Source organism: Hyperolius riggenbachi, chromosome 4, assembly GCF_040937935.1.
Source record: "Hyperolius riggenbachi isolate aHypRig1 chromosome 4, aHypRig1.pri, whole genome shotgun sequence".
Taxonomy (NCBI): Eukaryota; Metazoa; Chordata; class Amphibia; order Anura; family Hyperoliidae; genus Hyperolius; species Hyperolius riggenbachi.
The window spans coordinates 413,256,303-413,276,691 of NC_090649.1; the positions used below are offsets into that span (position 1 = coordinate 413,256,303).

At 48.1% G+C, this 20,389-nt stretch overlaps 1 protein-coding gene across 2 annotated transcripts in view; it reads right to left on the bottom strand.

Annotated features, from left to right (window-relative positions):
• Window positions 1-6,775: 6,775 nt before the first annotated feature.
• Window positions 6,776-20,389, bottom strand: part of COMMD1 (copper metabolism domain containing 1) — a 206,217-nt gene continuing 192,603 nt past the window's right edge. Inside the window, exon 3 of one of the 2 annotated variants that reach the window (XM_068232378.1) lies at window positions 6,776-6,949. In XM_068232378.1, coding sequence (XP_068088479.1) covers window positions 6,845-6,949 — 105 coding nt within the window. In that variant the 3' untranslated portion in view covers window positions 6,776-6,844. Of the gene's footprint in view, window positions 6,953-20,389 lie in introns of both variants that reach the window. The other variant, XM_068232377.1, reaches the window with a different exon arrangement.

Sequence of the window (20,389 nt, forward strand, 5' to 3'; positions counted from 1 at the left end):
TCATAGGCCCAAATCACATATAAACCGGGGGTGTCCACACTCAAGGGAAATTCAAACATGCCGTCTTATATCGCCAACACAGGACAGATCAGCAATATCAAGCATGGAAACCGATCCTTCTTCCGACTTTTATGCTTACCCGTTTGGTTTTCAAGCTTACCTCTCCTCTCCCTGCGACAATGTGCGAAAGACCACTGAGTGTGTGCCTACTCCTGTGTCTGGAGTTCCCTAAGTTCTAATAGTGTACCTGCTCGTGGTACCTCTCAAAACACGGCCCTACGCATAGACCAGGCTGGTCAGGACAGCGGGGACAATAATAAACGGTGTCAGTCCTTGTTCCAGCCCTGCTGCAGACACGGCAACGTTTTCTTCGGATGCGTTGACCTGGGGCACACGGAAGCTGATAGGCGTAATGCCTTCCATGCAGTCGGCTAGTTGCATCTGGGGGGGGGGGGGGTGGGGGGCCTGGCACCTCCTGGATACAGGATGTCCAGAATGATCTCTTCCTGAAATTGGAGGAAAGATCCAGTTCTCCCAGCCTTACTGTAGAGAACAAAGCTGTTGTAAACTGCCAATTGAATCAGATAAAAAGACACTTTCTTATACCAGGGTCTTGTTTTCCGGGAAATTAAATAGGGCGCTAACCTCTGGTCATTGAAGTCCACCCCTCCCATGTTGACATTATATTCGTGGACGACAAGGGGCCTTTCAATGACCTTAGTTGCCCATTGAATTTGGACTGTCGTGTCTGTGTGAATGGTGGACAGAAAGTAAACGTCCCTCTTGTCCCTCCATTTCACCGCGAGCAGGTCTTCAGTACGCAAGGCGACCCTCTGCCCCCGTAAAAGTCTGGTGGTAACGAGCCGTTGGGGGAAGCCCTGGCGACTAGGCCGCGCAGTGCCACAGCATCGGATTCCTTCTAACTTTAAGTGCTGAAAGAGGGCCACACTTGTGTAATAATTGTCCACAAAAAGATGGTACCCCTTCTGGAACAAGGGTGACACCAAGTCCCACACAACCTTTCCACTGCTCCCCAGGTAGTCAGGGCATCCGACCGGCTCCAATTTTGAGTCTTTTCCCTCATAGACCCTAAAACGACATGTATAGCCTGTGGCCCTTTCACAGAGCTTTTACAGTTTCACCCCATACCGGGCGCGCTTGCTTGGGATGTACTGTTTGATGCCAAGGCGCCCGGTAAAGCGTAAGAGGGACTCGTCTACGCAGATGTTCTGTTCAGGGATAGAAGCATCTGCAAATGTTGATGACAGGTGGTCTATGAGGGGCCGAATTTTGTGGAGCCGGTCATAAGCAGGGTGGCCCTTTTCATGACAGGTTTTGTCGTCGTTGAAGTGCAGGAAGCGCAGGATGGACTCAAATCGTGTCCTGGACATGGCAGCAGGGTACAAGGGAACATGATTTACTGGGTTCAAAGACCAATACGACCGCAGTACATTCTGTTTCATTAGTCCCAAGTGAAGTATAAGGGCCAAAAAGATTTTAATGTCGGAAACTTGGACTGGTTTCCACCCGAAAGGCTGGGCATACATGCTCTCCGGGTGCTCGGTGATGAATTGTGTGGCTTTACGGTTGGTCTCAACCACAATTAAGTCCAGGAGAACCTGGGTGATGAACAGCTGCAAAAAGTCTAGGGCCGTTCCTAGATGAGCTGTCGCCACCTGGACTCCAGACTGGGCGGTGAAAGGGGGCACTACGGGTGCGGCGGAATCAGGGGATTGCCAATCTGGTTGTGCCAGCACCTCTGGGAGTCTATGGGTACTACGGGCCCGTCTTCTTCTTGGTGGCTGCGATGGGGGCACTACTGCACTTGCCACCGTACCAGTTTCAACTTCCATGCTGACGCTCACCACTTCGCCAGGGTCTACGGAAGCACTGGCACTAAGTCCAGGAGATGCTGCGCTGCTGGTGCCTGCCTCACCAAGAAAACTATCATCAGCGCTAGCACCACCCTGCTGCCCTTGAGGCGGGTCCTGCGCCACCTGCGGTCTAACGACTTGGGGTCTGGTACGCCTGGCTCTAGCCGGGACCATAGCCTCGTCATCACTTTCGGTCAAGGAACCACTGCTTTCTACAGGTTCAAATTCGGACCCGGAAGATTCGACGGATGATTCTTCCCAAAAGAACTCATCCGACTGGTCCATGTACCTGTATACCTCGTCATCGGAAAGCCCCCTTCTTGCCATTGTGGATTACTAAATTTATGGGGTTTTCCTCCGAGACTACCCAGAAAAAAAGAGCACCTACCTAGCAAAAGGAGTATTTGAGAGGTATTGGGGTTGGTGGGAAGTGGGGTCTCAGAGGCAATCAAACAATCACGGGACAATCAAATACAATTACAGCACAATCGAATCCAATCACAGCACAATCAAATCTGATGCACTCGGAAGGTGATGGGGGGAGGGTGGGATTGGGTGTGGCGGGAAGTGGGGTCTCAGGCAATCAAACAATCACGGGGCAATCGAAGTCGATCACGGGACAATCAAATACAATTACAGCACAATCGACTCCAATCACAGCACAAGCAAATCTGATGCACTCGGAAGGCGATGGGGGAAGGGTGGGATTGGGTGTGGCGGGAAGTGGGGTCTCAGGCAATCAAACAATCACGGGGCAATCGAAGTCGATCACGGGACAATCAAATACAATTAGAGCACAATCGACTCCAATCACAGCACAAGCAAATCTGATGCACTCGGAAGGTGGTGGGGGGGGGGGGGGGGGGGTGGGGGAGCTTGGGGTTGGGTGTGGTGGGGGGGGAGGGGGGGGTTGGGTGTGGTGGGAAGTGGGGTCTCAGGCAATCAAACAATCACGGGGCAATCGAAGCCGATCACGGGACAATCAAATACAATTACAGCACAATCGAATCCAATCACAGCACAATCAAATCTGATGCACTCGGAAGGTGATGGGGGGAGGGTGGGATTGGGTGTGGCGGGAAGTGGGGTCTCAGGCAATCAAACAATCACGGGGCAATCGAAGTCGATCACGGGACAATCAAATACAATTACAGCACAATCGACTCCAATCACAGCACAAGCAAATCTGATGCACTCGGAAGGTGGTGGAGGGGGGGGGGGGGGGGTTGGGTGTGGTGGGGGGGGGGGGAGGGGGGGGTTGGGTGTGGTGGGAAGTGGGGTCTCAGGCAATCAAACAATCACGGGGCAATCGAAGCCGATCACGGGACAATCAAATACAATTACAGCACAATCGAATACAAGCGCAGCACAATCGAATACAAGTGCAGCACAGTCAAATACAATGCACTTGGACGGTGATTAGGGGGGGGGTCTGAGGGCGATTTGAGGGGGTGGGGGGTTGATCAGGAGCCTGCACGGGGCAGACTGAGTCCTGATCTGATGAGAGGCAGACACAGGGGGTTACTGATCAAAGATCAGTTAGTGATTGCTGGGGAGGACAGATGTAAACAAAGAGCAGGGGATGTAATCAGAAGGGGGGTATGAGGGCAATCGAGGGCCTGGGCAGGTGATCGGTTACCCCCGCGGGGCAGTTAGGGTCTGCTCTGATGGGTGGGGGTGCTGAGGGGTGATAGGCAGGTGATAGACAGGTGATCAGAGGGGGATCAGGGGGTAAGGTAGCTGTATACAGATGTATACAGTATACAGGGGGGTAGTCTGGGATGGGGTGTGGGGGTGATCTAAAGGTAGGGGGGGGGGGATCAGGGGTGACTAGGAGGCAGTTAGGGACCTAAACTAAAGGGCAGCGTCGCTAGTTAGTGGCAGGTGGGGGGGGTGGGGGTTTAACAGGGGTGCAAGGGTGCTAGGCAGGGGTCTGCTGGGGTGATCAGGGGGGGTATGAGGCCTGGGGTGGGTGATCAGGGAGGCTGTGGGCAAAATCAAGCTGCGTGCAGTGAGACTTACAAGTGCTTCCTCCTCGCTGGTGGTCTCTGGAACAATGAGACCACGAGGCGAGGAGGAAGCACGTATAAGGCACTTTGTTTACCTAACAAAGTGCCTTATACACTCTGATTGGGCAATTATGCGGATTCCTCCGCTCGCCGGCTCTGCTAAGTGGCCGGCGAGCGGAGACAAAATGCCCGAGTAACGATCCCGGGCGGAGGATCGCGTCACAGATGACGCGATCGCTCCGCCCATGCCCTTAGAAGGACCGCCGCCTCTGTGGGTGAGCCGGTCCTTCAGGGCTCCACTTCCCGGCCGCCCCTGTGCGTTAGGCGGTCGGGAAGTGGTTAAAGATATTCCCTAAAAAGGATTTAAACAATGATGCTGGCCAGCTTCCCTACTCGCTACACAGTTTTTTGACAGTTAGACAGAGCAACTGCCATTCACTAAGTGCTTTTGAAAATAAATAAATCCCTGAGAATCCACTATGAAGAGATGGTACTAGTCCAAAACCTGTTGCTTCTGTCAGATTTCTACTACCTACTGTAAGTGAAAGCAGCATAGAAGAAAAGTAATTTATGGCTCATTTAAAGTGGCCATACATTAGCAGCAGATAGATCATCAGATAGATCTCTGATCTATCTGATGTGTTTAGGAACATTTTTTTTACTAGGAACAGATTTCCAATAGATTTCAGTATGAAATCTATTGAAAATCGATCTGATGGCATTTATTTGCCATCAGATTTCCATTAGGTCCAATGCAAAATGATAAGCCATCTCAACAGATCCACCTAGATTTTCCATCATGTCAGATCGATTGAAATCGATTAGAATCGGCCGCAAATCGATCGATTGGCCGATAATCGGCTGAGTGTATGGGCCCCTTTACTATGGAATATAATGTACTTCTTATTTGTCTAGGTTTGCACAGATTTCAAATTTTACAATTTTCGCCATGGTGCCCCTTTAACTGCAGTATAGTAGCCAAAAGGCTCAGACATTTTGACAAATTGGGACTTATTTATAGAGACTCTACAATTACCAGCAGATGCTAAACGCATCCAGACTGTAGCTGGAGTACGTTTGATGCTTCAGTATGAAGTACCTTACTCACTTCTGTTGCCAGCAGCTTAGACATTAATGGCTGTGTTTTGAGTTATTTTAATGGGACAGTAAATGTACACTATATTACACAGGCTGTATACAGACTACTTTACATTATCCCAAAATGTCACATCTTCAGTGTTGTCCCATGAAAAGGTATAATAAAATACAGTAAGACCCCCAATACCCGGCACAGGTGGAGATTGCCTGATGCTGGATATGCAATGCCAGATATATGGGCTAAATTAACACTGACCGAACCCCCCCCCCCCCCCTTCCCAGGAGAGTGGCGTGCAGTACAACTCACAAACTCCAACCGCCGCCTGCAGCACTTCCTGCAGCTCCCAGAAACTTCCCCATATGGCTCTCCAGCATGCATAGGACAGGATACGGGTCAGGTGACACACTGGATGCAGGAAAGCCGCTAGGAGCTACAGGAAGTGTAGAAGATGGCGCCTGGAGGTTCAGTAAGCTTCTTCTGCTGCTTAGAAACTCTGCCAAGTTCTGCCCCCATTCTCTCCCTCAGGCATGCTGGTTAGTTGAGACTTCAGGATACTGGGGATTTTACTGTATTTACAAAAATGTGGGAAAGGGAACTCCCTTTGTGAGCTACCTTAACAGTTTGCACTGAACAGAATGATGTCATGTTTAAAGTACACAAAAAGGTTCTGGTGCTCCCCTTACTCTCCCTCTGATCTGGACATTATAGCAATGCCGGTGAAGACAACGTGTATTGGCAGGTTCTGGCCACGGGTATCCGGAAACTTAGATTAGGGGGGTGAGTAAAGGTGGCCATTAATCTGTAGATTTGTTGGCCAATCGACCATCCAATTCAATAATGTCAAATCTAATGAATATCAGGGGCCTAAAATGGTCGAATGGACATCCTAAAAAATCTTGGGTGGACATGCTCGATTGGTTGCACGGTGGTAACGGTGTCAGATAATCGCGAACAACAGATGCAACAGAAACCCGCGGCCGCTGTCACGCTAATGTTTTATGTCCCCCCAGTGCCTGTGTAGTCAGAGTTGGAGTCGGGGCAATTTTGGGTACCTGGAGTCTGAGTTTTCATAAACTGAGAAGTCGGAGTCGGGAGTCAGATGATTTTTGTACCAAATCCACAGCCCTGGTAAGTATTAGACTTAGGAGTCTGAGCCATTTTGGGTACCTGGAGTCGGAGGTTTCAAAAACTGAGGAGGCGGAGTTGGAGTCGGATGATTTTTGTACCGACTCCAAAGCCCTTGTTATACTTTACCTGTCCGCACTGAGTGTCAATGCCCTATTCCCGCATTCGGGCCCACATGACCACCCGCATATAGCATGTGGGATGTGTGTGTGACATCACACATGTGACTCACTTGCTATAACACCGGCAATCATGTGGGGGCACAAAGGCGGCAGTACAATGAGAGCGGCAGACAGGTAAAGTATAACTGCACGGGCACTGGGGTGGGGTTATACAACACATGAAACATTAGTGGGACAGCGGTCAGTGTGGCTACACTAGGCAGATTCCCAAAAGACTTCATGCTGATATCGATCGGGAAGTGGCCTGCAGATCAGTCTCCAATTTGATCAGAGAGAGATCTGTCTTTTGGTTGATTGTACACCAAATAGGCTAGGTATATGGCTACATTTAGGGGAGAGCCAGAACCTTTTGTGTACTTTAACTTTTTTGCACACCCTCTCTGGGAACATTGTGTGGAAAAGGCACTTAGAACAGGGATGTCAAGTGTCAAAAGCCATTTTAGCTTGTAATGTTTGATGTTATAACAGGACTCAAAATAAAACACAGAATGTTTAGAAATTTATTAAAAAACAAAACAAAAGAAAAAACAAAAATCACAACAAACTCCTTCTTGACTAACTGATTTGGGTTAGTGCAGCCAGGCTCTCCTCAACCTCATTCAGTTTCTTCAGCATTTCATTCAGCTTTGCTTCGTTTAATTCCAGGCACAAAAATTCTGACTGCTGAAAATAAAGGAGAAAATGTGGTTACTTGAAATTGCATGGCTTCTCTGCTTACACATTAGCTCAGCAAAAACTGTAGCTACCAATGTAATAAAAGGGTAAGCAGCACCATAGGTAAAGGAAACCAGAGATGATGAAATATCAGTAAGCAGCTTTTATACTTACCTGGGGCTTCCACCAGCCCCATGCCGGCAGTGGCCTCCATCTCTGTCCTCCTAGGCCCCTCCGTTCCTCTGCTGTGTCCCCTGGTATATAGCTCAGTCACTGGCAGTCGTGGTTCACCATGCACGCGTGGCCGTGAGGTGATCCAGTTTCCAGGAGTGTTTTGCGTCTGCGCAGGCCGTCCCGGGCCACGACAGGGGCGCTTGTGCGGTTAATCAAGATTGGTCACGACTGAGCTATATACTGGGGGACATAGCGGAGGAACGGAGAAGCCCAGGAGAACAGCGATGAAGCCCACGGCGGGCTGGGGCTTAAGAAAGACCCAGGTAAGTATAAAATCTGCTTATTACGTCATCTCTGGTACACTTGCGGACCCTACCATTATTCTCCTTTCTGCGTATGTGTGAAAGCACGCATGTAGTGAGAACATATATGCTATTAGGGCCAAATGCAAGCAAGTTGACCTGAGGGTAGGGTGTGGCCAAAAGTGGGCAGGGCTAGATGCTCCAAATAGCATGCCCAAGATCCCCTGTCCTCACTAGTGTGTCACAGATTCACAGTGCCCACCACAATTTGTCAGGGCTTTCTTAAGCATGTGGACAAACTAAATACAAGATCAGGCCCGGATTTACATCACAGGAGCCTATTAGGCACGGATATCCTGGCACCCTAGACTTCTACCTCCATGAACCTACAGACCCCCACCGAACCGAACTGCAAGTGTTTTGGCTGGCCCAGCTGTCACTCCTCCCTTATTTACCTTGTCCAGCGTAAGTAGCTACAGGTGCCCCTTAGTATTAGGTAACCAGAGCTATCCTCTGTATTAAGTAGCTAGAAGTGTCCCCAGGTGAAGGTAGATCTCATCAGTGGGATGCTGAGAGATGGGTTCAGTAACCTCTCATCTACACTCACCTCGGGATGCTGCATGGGAAGAAGAGGAGGCACTCAGGGAGGGAAGTGTGCTGCCTTTCCATCATCAGGCGCCTGTAGGCACGTGCCTACAGTGCCTTATGGTAAATATCAGAATCAGAATCTTTTATTTCGCCAAGTACAACGGGGGGTTGTACCCGGAATTGTTTTTGGCTCATACAGGGTCGGTGATGGTACAAACACATACATGCGAACTACAACACATACAATCATATACAGTATAGTACAAAGTAAACGTATACCTATGTGTACATACGGCACATAACTATAGTGAAGGACGCGTGGGGAAGTCTGGAGTGCTATGTGAGGGGAGCAGCCTGCCGACTACCGACGGCGCTCGCACAGCTCTGCAGCAGTTCCAGATGCCCCACAGTGTGTCCTGGAAAAGAGTGGATAGAGAAAGAGAGAGCAAGAAGGTAAGCTAAGAGAGAATGAGAAAAGAAAGAGAGAACCAAAGCAAGAGGTGGGAGACAGAGGCAGAGAGTCCCTTAGGGATGCCGATCGAGATCACGCCTGGGTACAGTCCAACAAACAGTCCCAATCAGTCCGATGGTGGTTGCAGGCAGAGGGGACCAGGTGCTTCAGGGAGCAATAAAGAGACCGTGGCTGCAGAGGCCGATGGAGCTGGTGGCTGAACTGGTGGAGGAGGGACTGGCAGCCGAGTGGCCTGGCCACTAGGTGGATGGCTAATCCCTCCAGGAGACAGAGATGGGGGCACAGCAAGGATATCAGGCTCACCTGGGTAGGGCAGCGGTGATGTGCCACCAGGGATTGATGAGATATCCCCTGCGGCCTGGACAGATGTGGAGGAGTCCTGCATGTGCCCGAGTGGCTTCCTGGCAGCTGCGGTGGTGGATCGGGGGCAGGGCGAAGTAGAGCAGTGCTTGGGCCTATGGTCCCTCCACGTGAGTGGAGGCGGCCGCTCAGCTGCTGGTGCAATCACGCCTTGCAAGTCAGGCATGTGCACGATCCCCAGTGCCTTCCTTCCCCACCACTGACTGCCTTATCTCAAAAACAGTCCATCAGAGGTGCACCTCTGGGCCGCGGCGGTGGAGCGGTCCGCATGTCCCTGCGATGGTGCCTGGCAGCGGCAGTGTAGCGTCCTCTCGATAAGGAGCTCCAAGTCCTCAGATGGCGGCAGGGCAGCCGCATGTCTCCGGCGGTGTCTGGTTGCTCCGGAACCGTAGTGCGAGTCAGGCAGCCTACGAGTCCCTCGATCACGGCAGAGCATCTGGCCCTGTATATGATGGATGAATTATCTGCTTGCATACTGACTAGAATGGATTATAGTACGGTAGTAAGGACCTCTAAGGAACTGTGCTGAGGTAACTTTTTTTTCTTTTGGGGGGGGGGGGGAGGGGGGAGAGACTGATCACCTCCACTTTTCACATGTTTAAGGATCGCTCAGAAACAGCCTTATCAGTCCGCCGACAGTGCGTACACACGGGCTACTGTCGCCTGAAAGTCCGCCCAGCAGGAGGGTCTGACGGACCCGTAATGACAGCACGGACTCGGAACCACACCGGCAGACAGATGATATTATTGTTGCTAGCCGGGGGAGCTCGGGGAGGCGAAGCAAGCGGTAACTTCACAGGTTTTGAATCGATTTCATGCTGAAATGTATTCACAATCTGTGAGCAGTGTATGGGCAGCCAATAGATCCCTCTGTGATCAGATTCGATGAGAGAGGGCCCTATCTGTTGGACAATCTGGTAGTTATCGACCAGTGTATGGCTACCATTAGATGCAGACGATCAGTAGGACAGCCAGGCAATTTGTATAGTTGTAAAGGCAGCTTCCATGCCACTCTCACTTCAGGTGTTATTTAATGAACCCAGATTTAATAACCGGCAGGCCACAAAAGGAATATATGGAAAACGTCATTGCTATATGTATATTTAAAGGCAACTGTATGGCCTTTCTTTGGACTAAAGGTGCCCATTAACTGTACAATCTCCAAAATGATTGGTTTGATACCGTTTGACGAACGATCATTTTATTGGTTGTCGATCTGAACTTTCAAGCCATTATTTTTGGTTGGATTGAATTGCTCATCATATTTGTCTCCATTTGTGGACCTAAACGATAGCAAATTAAATGAATGCAATAAGCGGTCTATAAAAACAGTGCCAGTAAAGGTGCCTGTACATCTCTTGGCCTGGTAGATGATCAACCATCTGATTCGATAATTAATATTGAATCAAATGAAAATCGCTGCCAACAAGAGCAAGCCAGATCGACGATGCAACCAATTTCAGGCCAAGATTGGTCGCATGTATCGATTGGACATGCTGCAAGATGTCAGGCCATTGTGGTTGATCGGGAGGGCAGCGGTGATGGCGAGCGATATCGGGATGAGCAACGAAACCCACAGCGCTGTTCCCCCAGTGTATAAATGTACCCTCCGTATTTGCATTTATACATTTTCTGTCCTGTGTCGCGCACTGCACGGTGCCCATCTGCTATTGGGACCCCTTGCTCTTGTAACATCACACATGTGACGCGTGCTATGCGCCAGCAGAGTGTATACTGGAAGAGCGGGGGTCCCGAAAATACAGATAGGCAGCCGCTGTGGGCGACACAGGACAGGTCAGGGCTGTGGAGTCGGAGTTGGAGTCGAGGAGTCTGAGTCGGGGCAATTTTGGGCACCCGGAGTCGGAGTCGTTGATTTCATAAACTGAGGAGTCGGAGTCAGCTGATTTTTGTACAAAATCCACATCCCTGTTAAGTATTAGACTAAGGAGTCGGAGTCTAAACCATTTTGGGTACCCGGAGTCAGAGTCGTGATTTCATAAACTGAGGAGTCGGAGTCGGAAGATTTTTGTACCGACTCCACAGCCCTGGGACAGGTAATGTATAAATGCACATGTGGGGTACGTTTATATACTGAAGGGCAGCGATGAAGCGGCAGACTCGGCAGATTCCTGAGAGATTTCATGCCGAAATCATCCTGCGGTGTATGGGCAGCCAACAGAGTTCTCTCTAATCAGATTCTATCAGAGAGAGATTTGTCTCCTGGTCAAGTCTGCCCATCATCGCCAGATGCATGGCTACCTTAAGGCTGCTTCCACACAGGGACGTTACAGGCGCACGTTAGTGCAGCCTGTAGCGCTCCCCCAACGCAGAGCAATGTAACACAAGTGGGCTGTTTACACTGCCCACGTTGCGTTACATGCAACGCTGCACGTTGTAGTGAAAGTGCAGCATGCTTGCGTTCTAGCGGCTTTAGCCGCGTTAGACTGTTTGCACATGCTCAGTGGGGGGCAGAGAGGAGGCGGGGAGATGCCGCTACAGTAGCCGCACACATGGCTACTTAATATGCACTGCACTGGCGGCCGCTGATTGGCCGGCGGGACCACGTGATGCGGAGTGTCTCGCTCCGCATCACGTGGTCCCGCCGGCCAATCAGCGCCACCCTGGGAGACCTTATGCGGATAGAGTCGCCTAACGTGGCTCACTCTACCGTCCTCTCCCGCACCACCATGCGTTGCGTTAGGGGCACGTTATGCGACCATAACGTCCCCTAAAACGCAACGTCTTGGTGTGAAACCAGCCTAAAGGAACACTATTGATAAAGGGCCCATTTCCACTAGCGATTAGAATGCGAGGCGATCGCCGCATCGCCTCACCTCCCTCCACAGGTACTTCCAGTTGTCTTCCGGACAACCAGATGCGGCGTCATGTGGCTTCCCGTCAGCAACTGTGGGGACTCGGATGCATGCTGCGGAAAACTGCAGCATGCTATCCATAATTTCCCCTGCGCCACATCGTGCAAGATCGCGTAGGTAAATTTGCGTCAATAGAAACTACTCCATTGACGTGAGTTGGTTGCAGTTTCCTTGCATTGCGATGCGGAGTGGTTTCCGCATAGCAACGCATCTAGTGAAAACGGGCCATAACATGTTTTTTTCAATTGAGATAGGAATTGTTTGGGAAGTGCTGCTAAGTACTGGTGTATACATTTGAATACTTATCTCTTTGTTTACGGTTATCAAATTCCTTTCACACTTTACGGTCGCCAAAACTGACGGCAGAGTGAACCATGAGGGGAGGAGGAATTCCCTCACAGTACATCTGTTAACCCTGTGTGTGAGAAAGCGCTCAGCCGCTGCCTGTGTCCCGTGTCTCTTCTGAACTGTCTACAGAGAGCAGAGGAAATGTAACTTGTTATAAACATTTGTAATTGTCTGTGAAACCTGACACCACAGCTTTTCATACGTTTTTTGCTTTCAGAGAAAAATACTCTGTAGTCTGAAATGCAACACTGACTGTGCATTGAAGCAGACATCCCTTCTGCAAATGATTTGTTCCAATAGAGCTAAATCCTACACACAATTAAACCTTTTGCCGCTGATATTTAACATAAAAAGTAGGAACATGTTTACACAGCTACTTAGACATTATTTGTACAATGTCATTTTAGAACACTTGGGTATTGATCGTGTTCCTTTAAGACTTTTCTCTAGTGGACAACACCACAATGGACATGTGTGGAGGAGCCCATAGGAATGCATGGGAAGCTTCTGTTTTCTGCTGTGGTAAAATGCAGGGCAACAGACATACTATGCCCTCGCCCTATCTGATAGTAGGAGGTTAATTTAGGTCATATTGATTAATTTAGGCTATAAAAGTTTTATTTGCTTAATAGGTTAGTTTGTTAATAAAGAGGTAACACGTGCTGACTTAGGTTAGGTAATTAACTTAATTGGTGGTTAGGTTAAGCATTTAGTGCTCATTGTTTCATAATTAATAGGTTAGCTGACAAGGGACCGTGTTACATGAGAAATGCTAATTAACTGATTAGTGTTGGGTGAATAGTGAATAGTGTGCAGTTTGTTCTCTGAGTTTTATTGTATAGCTTTTCACTTCAGGGGTGCCTGATCCAGATCCCTGGTTACCTGGTGATAGCGCTGGAAGCTTTACCTGTAATTGCCTGCACAGCAACAAGTCCCCCCCCCCCTCCCCCTTTTCAAGGACTTTTTTGATATATGAAAATCAAACATTGGATTTAATTTCACACACTGGGCAAGGACCTCCCCTTTAGTTACTCACCTCCACTTTTGAAGACATGTGCCTTAGGAATCTGTCTGGGCCCTGTAACCATCTCCGCCATCTATGCTAGACTTTCACGCCCTGACTTTTCGATGCAACACTCCTACATACAGGGATGGGAACGACAGATGGGACAGCATAGGGACTGAAACAAATGGATAGAAAGTTGGCAGAGCATAGCTAGATGCTCTGCACTTTTACCATGGAATCGGTATACAAACTATTCACAAGATAATATCTGGTGCCCACCAGACTGGCTAAACTGACCGCTCTAGGTGCTTTAGAGGGTGCGGAGTGAGAGGACTATGTTACGTATTTGGTGGCAATGCGGTGCAGGACATTCGACATGTAACAATCTCTCTTCCACATATATGCACGGAAGGATCCATGGATAGCATTCTTCCATGGAAAAACAGAAAGCCTAACAGAAGACCAGTATAAATAAGCTACCTTCCTATTGGCAAAAATGATGATATTCATTGATTGGTGGTCAATGAGAAACTTACTAGTGTGAAACCCATAAAAAAAATTCCTGCGCATATGGAAAACTTGGATAAAATTTGAATTCTCTGGCTGAGACATTTAACATACATGGAGCACAGTCTCTCTAGATATGCTACTCTTATGGACTCCCCTTTCATCTTCTATTTTTCTTTGCCCTTCTCTTTCTACCCCTTTCTTTCTTTTTCTGTTCCCCTTCACTCCTGCCCTCTTCTAGGGTCAGGGGTGGGCACATGGAGAGGACAGGAGGATCCTCCAACTCTATTACGTATAGCTCTTTACAGGACTGCATGGTCTTGGTGCCGATTACCACTGAGCCAAATGATCTTACTGTTCTTGCTTGATTTATGTTTATAATGTTGGTTGTATAAGTTTATATGCATGACTTAAAGAGAAACCGTAATCAAGAATTGAACTTCATCCCAATCAGTAGCCGATACCCCCTTTCCCGTGATACATTTTTTCAAATGGATCATTAGGGGGCTCTGTATGGCTAATATTGTGGTGAAACCCCTCCCACAGTGTGATGTCAGGACTGTGGTCCTGACAGTTTCCTGTCTGTGAACCTCATTGCATTGTGGGAAATAGCGGTTTACAGCTGGAGCCAACTGCCAAAAAAAAAGCAAGCAGCATCTCCTTCCACTGACATCACCTGCCAGCAGTAAAAATGTCACCATGTGATAAATGTCAGAATGTAAATCAGGGAGAGGAAAGCTTTTACAATGACCAAACATTGACTAAATCATTTATACATAATTATTGTAAAAATGGAGCACTTTTTATTACATTATTTTCACTGGAGTGCCTCTTTAAGCTCCTCCAGTACAAGAAGCTTGTTAGCTACAGGAGTTGTCTATATTCACTGACAATATTACCACTTCCCTGCATGGGATGCAATATAATGTCTCTTTTTCAACTGTATACATTTGAACCATTGTTTCTTCTTGTTATTCTTAAAATGTTCAATAAACACTTTGAAACAACTGCAAAAGTAGTACAGAGGCGCCAACAGGGTAAAAACAATATTTCTTTAAAATGGATAAAATGAAGTAGGTAGTGGTGGACTTACCCCTCCAAAACAGACACAAAAATTGCCGTTTTAAGCAAAAATCAGTTTATTTACATACTCCGAAAAAGGTGCAACGCGTTTCGCGGGTATATCCCACTTCCTCAGGCAATAAATAGGAGCATATCACCAATGCGGTCCGGTACATAGCCTGGCGCTATGTACCGGACCGGCGCCAGGCTATGTACCGGACCGCATTGGTGATATGCTCCTATTTATTGCCTGAGGAAGTGGGATATACCCGCGAAACGCGTTGCACCTTTTTCGGAGTATGTAAATAAACAGATTTTTGCTTAAAACAGCAATTTTTGTGTCTGTTTTGGAGGGGTAAGTCCACCACTACCTACTTCATTTTATCCATTTTAAACAAATATTGTTTTTACCCTGTTGGCGCCTCTGTACTACTTTTGCAGTTGTTTCCACCCGTGGTGGAGGGAAATTCTTCTTTTTTCCCGATCTACAGAGAGCGACTTCTTAATCCTGAGTGGGGACAGGTCTAATCTCCTCACCTGCCTTCATAGTGGTTACCTGGACGGTAACCCTTGTTTGTGAGTATAATCTACCCATACTTACCTTCCATACCCAATTTACAGTACATACTACACTATACTGGGCTCTCGGCGTCTTCCCTTATACTTTGAAACAAAAGCACATCAGCTTTTCAGTGTTCAGTGTGAAAGAGGCCCAAGTGTGGCCTTACTAAGAAGTGACTCAATGCAGTGGTCGCCTATCCACTACCCTTGCCAGGCGCTAGCAATTGCCCTCCATGGCACGGAGCTCTGTTCATTCCAATTTATTGATCTGTGTGCGGAGATGAAGGACCATGGGATCACCTTGTCAGAAGTACCTACTTCACTAAAAGACCCTCAGACAGTAAGGAAAGCACACATATGGGGTACCCACACAACCAAAAGCAGCAGCGGTGCTAGTTTGGTCTAGTTTAGGGTACCCAGCAGTAAACCTCAGGGAAATTTCACTAACGTGATGGGGGGACGGCTCCCTCTTGAACTGATAGGTTTCAGATAAGTTGTAGTAAACTATGTCCACACAAACTGGCCAATCACAATGCTTTGTGCTGTAGGGGGTGTTGTGATTGGATAACTGTTCCCTATGAGATTTCCTGCTGGGTGCCCTAACCTAGAGTAGCGCCCAAGCGGCTTTAGATGCACTGGGACCTTTTCTAGGCAGTATGTTGTGCTCATAGGATAACTACTGCTATTATTATACCTTACGGTAAACACCTATTTCTTATTTTTATTTTTAACCTGCTGGGCGGTCTGGACGAGCACAGCTCGTCCAGTACCGCCGGAGGCTGCCGCTCAGGCCCTGCTGGGCCGATTTGGCTGAAATAAAAAGCAGCACACGCAGCCGGCACTTTGCCAGCCGCGTGTGCTGCCTGATCGCCGCCGCTCTGCGGCGATTCGCCGCGAGCAGCGGCGAAAGAGGGCCCCCCTAGCCGCCTGAGCCCTGCGCAGCCGGAACAAAAAGTTCCGGCCAGCGCTAAGGGCTGGATCGGAGGCGGCTGACGTCACGACGTCGGCTGACGTCGATGACGTCACTCCGCTCGTCGCTATGGCGACGATATAAGCAAAACAAGGAAGGCCGCTCATTGCGGCCTTCCTTGTTTATTCTGGGCGCCGGAGGCGATCGGAAGATCGCCTCCGGAGCGCCCTCTAGTGGGCTTTCATGCAGCCAACTTTCAGTTGGCTGCATGAAATAGTTTTTTTTTTATTAAAAAAAAACCCTCCCGCAGCCTGCCTGGCGATCTTAATAGAACGCCAGGCAGGTTAAAGGACTAATAAGGTGAAGTCATTTGGGTCCCTCGCCGCAGCTCCGCTCCTCCACGGTGTTTAGCTGGATGCATGTAAGGATCACCGACCCGTCGGCGCTTCTGTGCATATGAACATGCCCACGTAATGGGGCACGTACTGTGTCTGTGCAGTACTACTGAGCAGGAGCAGTATGCGTCCGGGGATGTGTGCTCGCACTTGCCCATGCAGAAGCGCAGACGGGTCGGTGATCCTTACAGGTGGCCAGCGGGACATTCTAAGGGCTGGAAGAAGTCCCAGATAAGTAAAGATAGGTTTATATTTTTGCCTTGGGAGTCCTTTAAAGTGAATGGGAACCGCATTTAAAAAAAATGAGACAGATACTTACCCAAGGAGAGGGAAGGCTCTGGGTCCTATAGAGCCTTCCCGCTCCTCTCCTGGTCCCCTTGTTCCAGTGCTGGCTCGCCCGGTAGCAGTATTTGACTAATTTAGTCAAATACTGCTTTACCCGGCCAAAAGAGGCTTCAGAAGTCTTCAGGGAGCCCGAGTCCTCCTGAAGAAGGGCGGCCCTGTACTGCCCCTGCGCAAGCACTCTCTCTTGCACGCTCACGCCTGTGCAGTATGGAGCCGTACGTCTTCGGGAGGACACGGCTCCCGAAGACTTCCAAATACCCTTTTGGTGGGGGATTGAAACGAGGGGGGAGCTAGCACAGGATAGAGAGCACCGAGAGAGGAGACGGTAGGCTCTATATGACCCAGAGCCTTCCCTCTCCTTAGGTAAGTATTTGCTTCATTTTTTTAAAAAAGCGGTTCCCATTCACGTTAAGCCATATTTCAATACTATTCATGAAAAATATTAAGTCCCAGTTTTAAGCTATACTAAGATATCTACTTTCCTCGGCAACTTAAGGTAATTTCTTGGTCTAGCTGCGCCATTACAATAGCCTGATAAAATAAAGCCCAGTGAGAAAATGCAAGGGAAAGCCTGGAAAAGCCCCATTAGCTTCAGCTACCGTATTGTTTGGACTATAAGACACTCCTGACCAAAAGATGCACCTAGGTTTAGAGGAAAAAACCAGGGGGAAAAAAATATATACGAAACCTGGTGTATCCATGGTGAAGGAGCATCTTATGGATTATACCCCCTTTGTACCTCTTGTGTCTCCCTGCGTCCCTCCCTGTCCCCCATGTATCCTACTCTATGCGCCTTTGTGTCCCCCTGTGTCCTCCTCTGCATGGGCACAGTACAAGGAGTCCCTGACATTGCGGAGGCTTAGAGGTTCGTATTGGCAGGCGTTCACAAGTCAGGAACATAGCATAACCAGTGAAAGCCCACAAAGAATCAAGACAACATAGAATTGTATCCTCACAAATCAAGAAATATTCGGGTGTTCTTCTTCAGATGTAAGCTTTGCAGTCCTTTTTCCACAGCTGTCTACTTTACACTACATGGAAAATAGAAGCAAGCTGTGATATAATTAGCATCCTACCTAATAAAGTAAAGTGTCCCTGCATCTCATGTCTGTGTGTCAGCGGTTTTGCACTACTGCGCATGTCCTGCACTGACACAGCTGCTGGGACAGGACGCATGGGGCCAGGAGGCGGGTCGGCCAACCGAGTGGGCAGGCATGTGCCCGCGTGGCGGTCAGTTGCGCGGCGACAGGCCTAGAGCCCGTTTCTAAACGGGCTTAGGTCACTAGTTTATTATAAACTGCATTGCTTTCATCTTGAAAAAAATATATAGAGGTTTAAAAACATATGTGATGATAAGAGAGATGCTTATCTTAAAAGCCTGGATATAAAAACCTTTATTGGTTACTATAAAATCTTCCCACTGCCAATATGAAGAAGTAGTGCATATGTATGAAAACCTACACATATTTGGAGCCCTTCTAGTCAGTGTAAGAGGGAAAACAGAACTAATATTTTTTTTTAAATATTACAAATTTAATAACATAAAAAAGCAACATTTTTGGAATCTATATTTTGGCCATTTATCTTCTCAAAAAATATATGCAGGGTTTGTATTAAAATGAGTAATAAATAGTCTGCACCTCTTTCATCGCCCACAAATAAATTTAAGTAGGCTGAATCTCCGAATTAACATTCAATAATTTTTTTTATTTTTTTTACTTTTTATTACTCATGCAGTTATATTTGCTTTTGTGCACAATTTCCTCGGTATACAAATTACAAATACCCAAAGAGCAGTGTATCTATTCTGAAAGCTGCCATTGCATTTTATTGCATTGCTGCTATTTTTAAATATATTAAAGTGTATCTAGTGACCATTTCTCTTCTTTTTCAGCTTCTGTGAAGCATGCAGCTGAGATAAAGCACTGCCAGGAATGTTTACTAATTGTGGCTGATAAGGAAATGAAAACAAAAGAAAATGTAATCACTTCCTCTGCATAAGTTGCAAAGCTTCCCACTTAAGGTGCGTACACACGCACTACTGCCGGAAACGACTGGGCCGCCGGACCCTCCCGGTGGGCGGACGTTCAGCCGTCAGTAGCACGTGTGTACGCGCTGTCGGCGGACTGATAAGGCTGATTCTGAACGAAACAGCCTTATCAGTCCGCCGACAGTGTGTACACACGTGCTACTGTCGGCTGAACGTCCGCCCAGTGGGACGGTCCGACGGACCCGTCGTTGCCGGCGGTAGTGCGTGTGTACGCACCTTTAAAGTGGATCCAAGATAAACTTTTACTCATTGCATAATTGTGTTCCTTTTATATAGCTTATAGGGCATTCCTCAAGCCAAATAGTTTTTTTGTTTTGTTTTAAATACTCGAATTCCCTATAAACTAAACAAGCCTCGCCCGCAGCTCAAAGTGTCTTGGCACTCCGTGTAGCAAGGGCTTATGGGAGCGCAGTCTGGGCAGGAGCAGGTTACTATCCAGAGATTTCAGAGGCAGAGGAGAGGAGAAGAGGGAGGAGGAGAGGGGAGTGAGCTGAGGTTTGCAGATGCAGTTGTAGCTTGCCTGTGTGTAATGTGACAAACAAAACATGGCCGCTCTCATTGTATCACAGGAATAAATAATCAAACTGTTGAAGCTCTTTGCAGCTAGATTTGCTGTGTAAACTATCTAAACTTTAGATAAGATATATAGACAAGTTACTTGTTATAGTTAGTTTTTCATCTCGGATCCGCTTTAAGTAGAAAGTGCTGTGTTTAAGGGCCTATTTTCACTGCTGCAAAATCCACAGTGTTTCTCTACAAGCGATTCAAGCAGGGAAACCCTGCTTATTCCATCAATAGTCTTGCTGTCCGAAATGCATGCTGGCGCAATTTGGATGATGTGCTGCATTTTATCACGGCACGCACCAGAATCTCTATAGCACTGCATGGCATGGCTACAGGGATTCGGATGCATATTCAAATCACTTCAAGTGCTTAGTGGAAACTGGCCCTAAGGGCTGGTTCACAGTGCGAGTGATTGCACTCAGTTTGCCAGTGATTGGCAAGCGCTACAGCATTGTCACCCAATGAGGGTGTTCTCCCTACAGCATTTCGATTTTGAGAAAATCGGAAACGTGCTGCCTGCACCATTTACCATTTTTAGAGCGATTTTTCTTAAAGGAATGTGCAAAAAAAGCAGGGAACAACAGGGACTGTTTTTTGGAGGGGAATTCGCCGGCCACAAAATACTCACCCAGCCTCCAGCAATGTCCTGTAGCTCCTAGCGGCTTTCCCGCGTCTGTGCACACCAGTAGCCATACACTGAGGATGCCAGAAAGATGCCAGGAGCCCCCTTGGAGTTACAGGATGTCACTGGAGGCTGCAGACTCGGTGAGTACTTTATCCTGCACTAGGGGGGAGGTTTGTGCTTTTTTGGCCGGTTTCTCAAGCAACCAGCAAGCACATCTATCCCGGCATCAGGAGATCTCTGCTGGTGCCAGATACTAGGGATGTTGATGGATATGAAGAAGGTAGGAGGCATATCATCTAGAGCA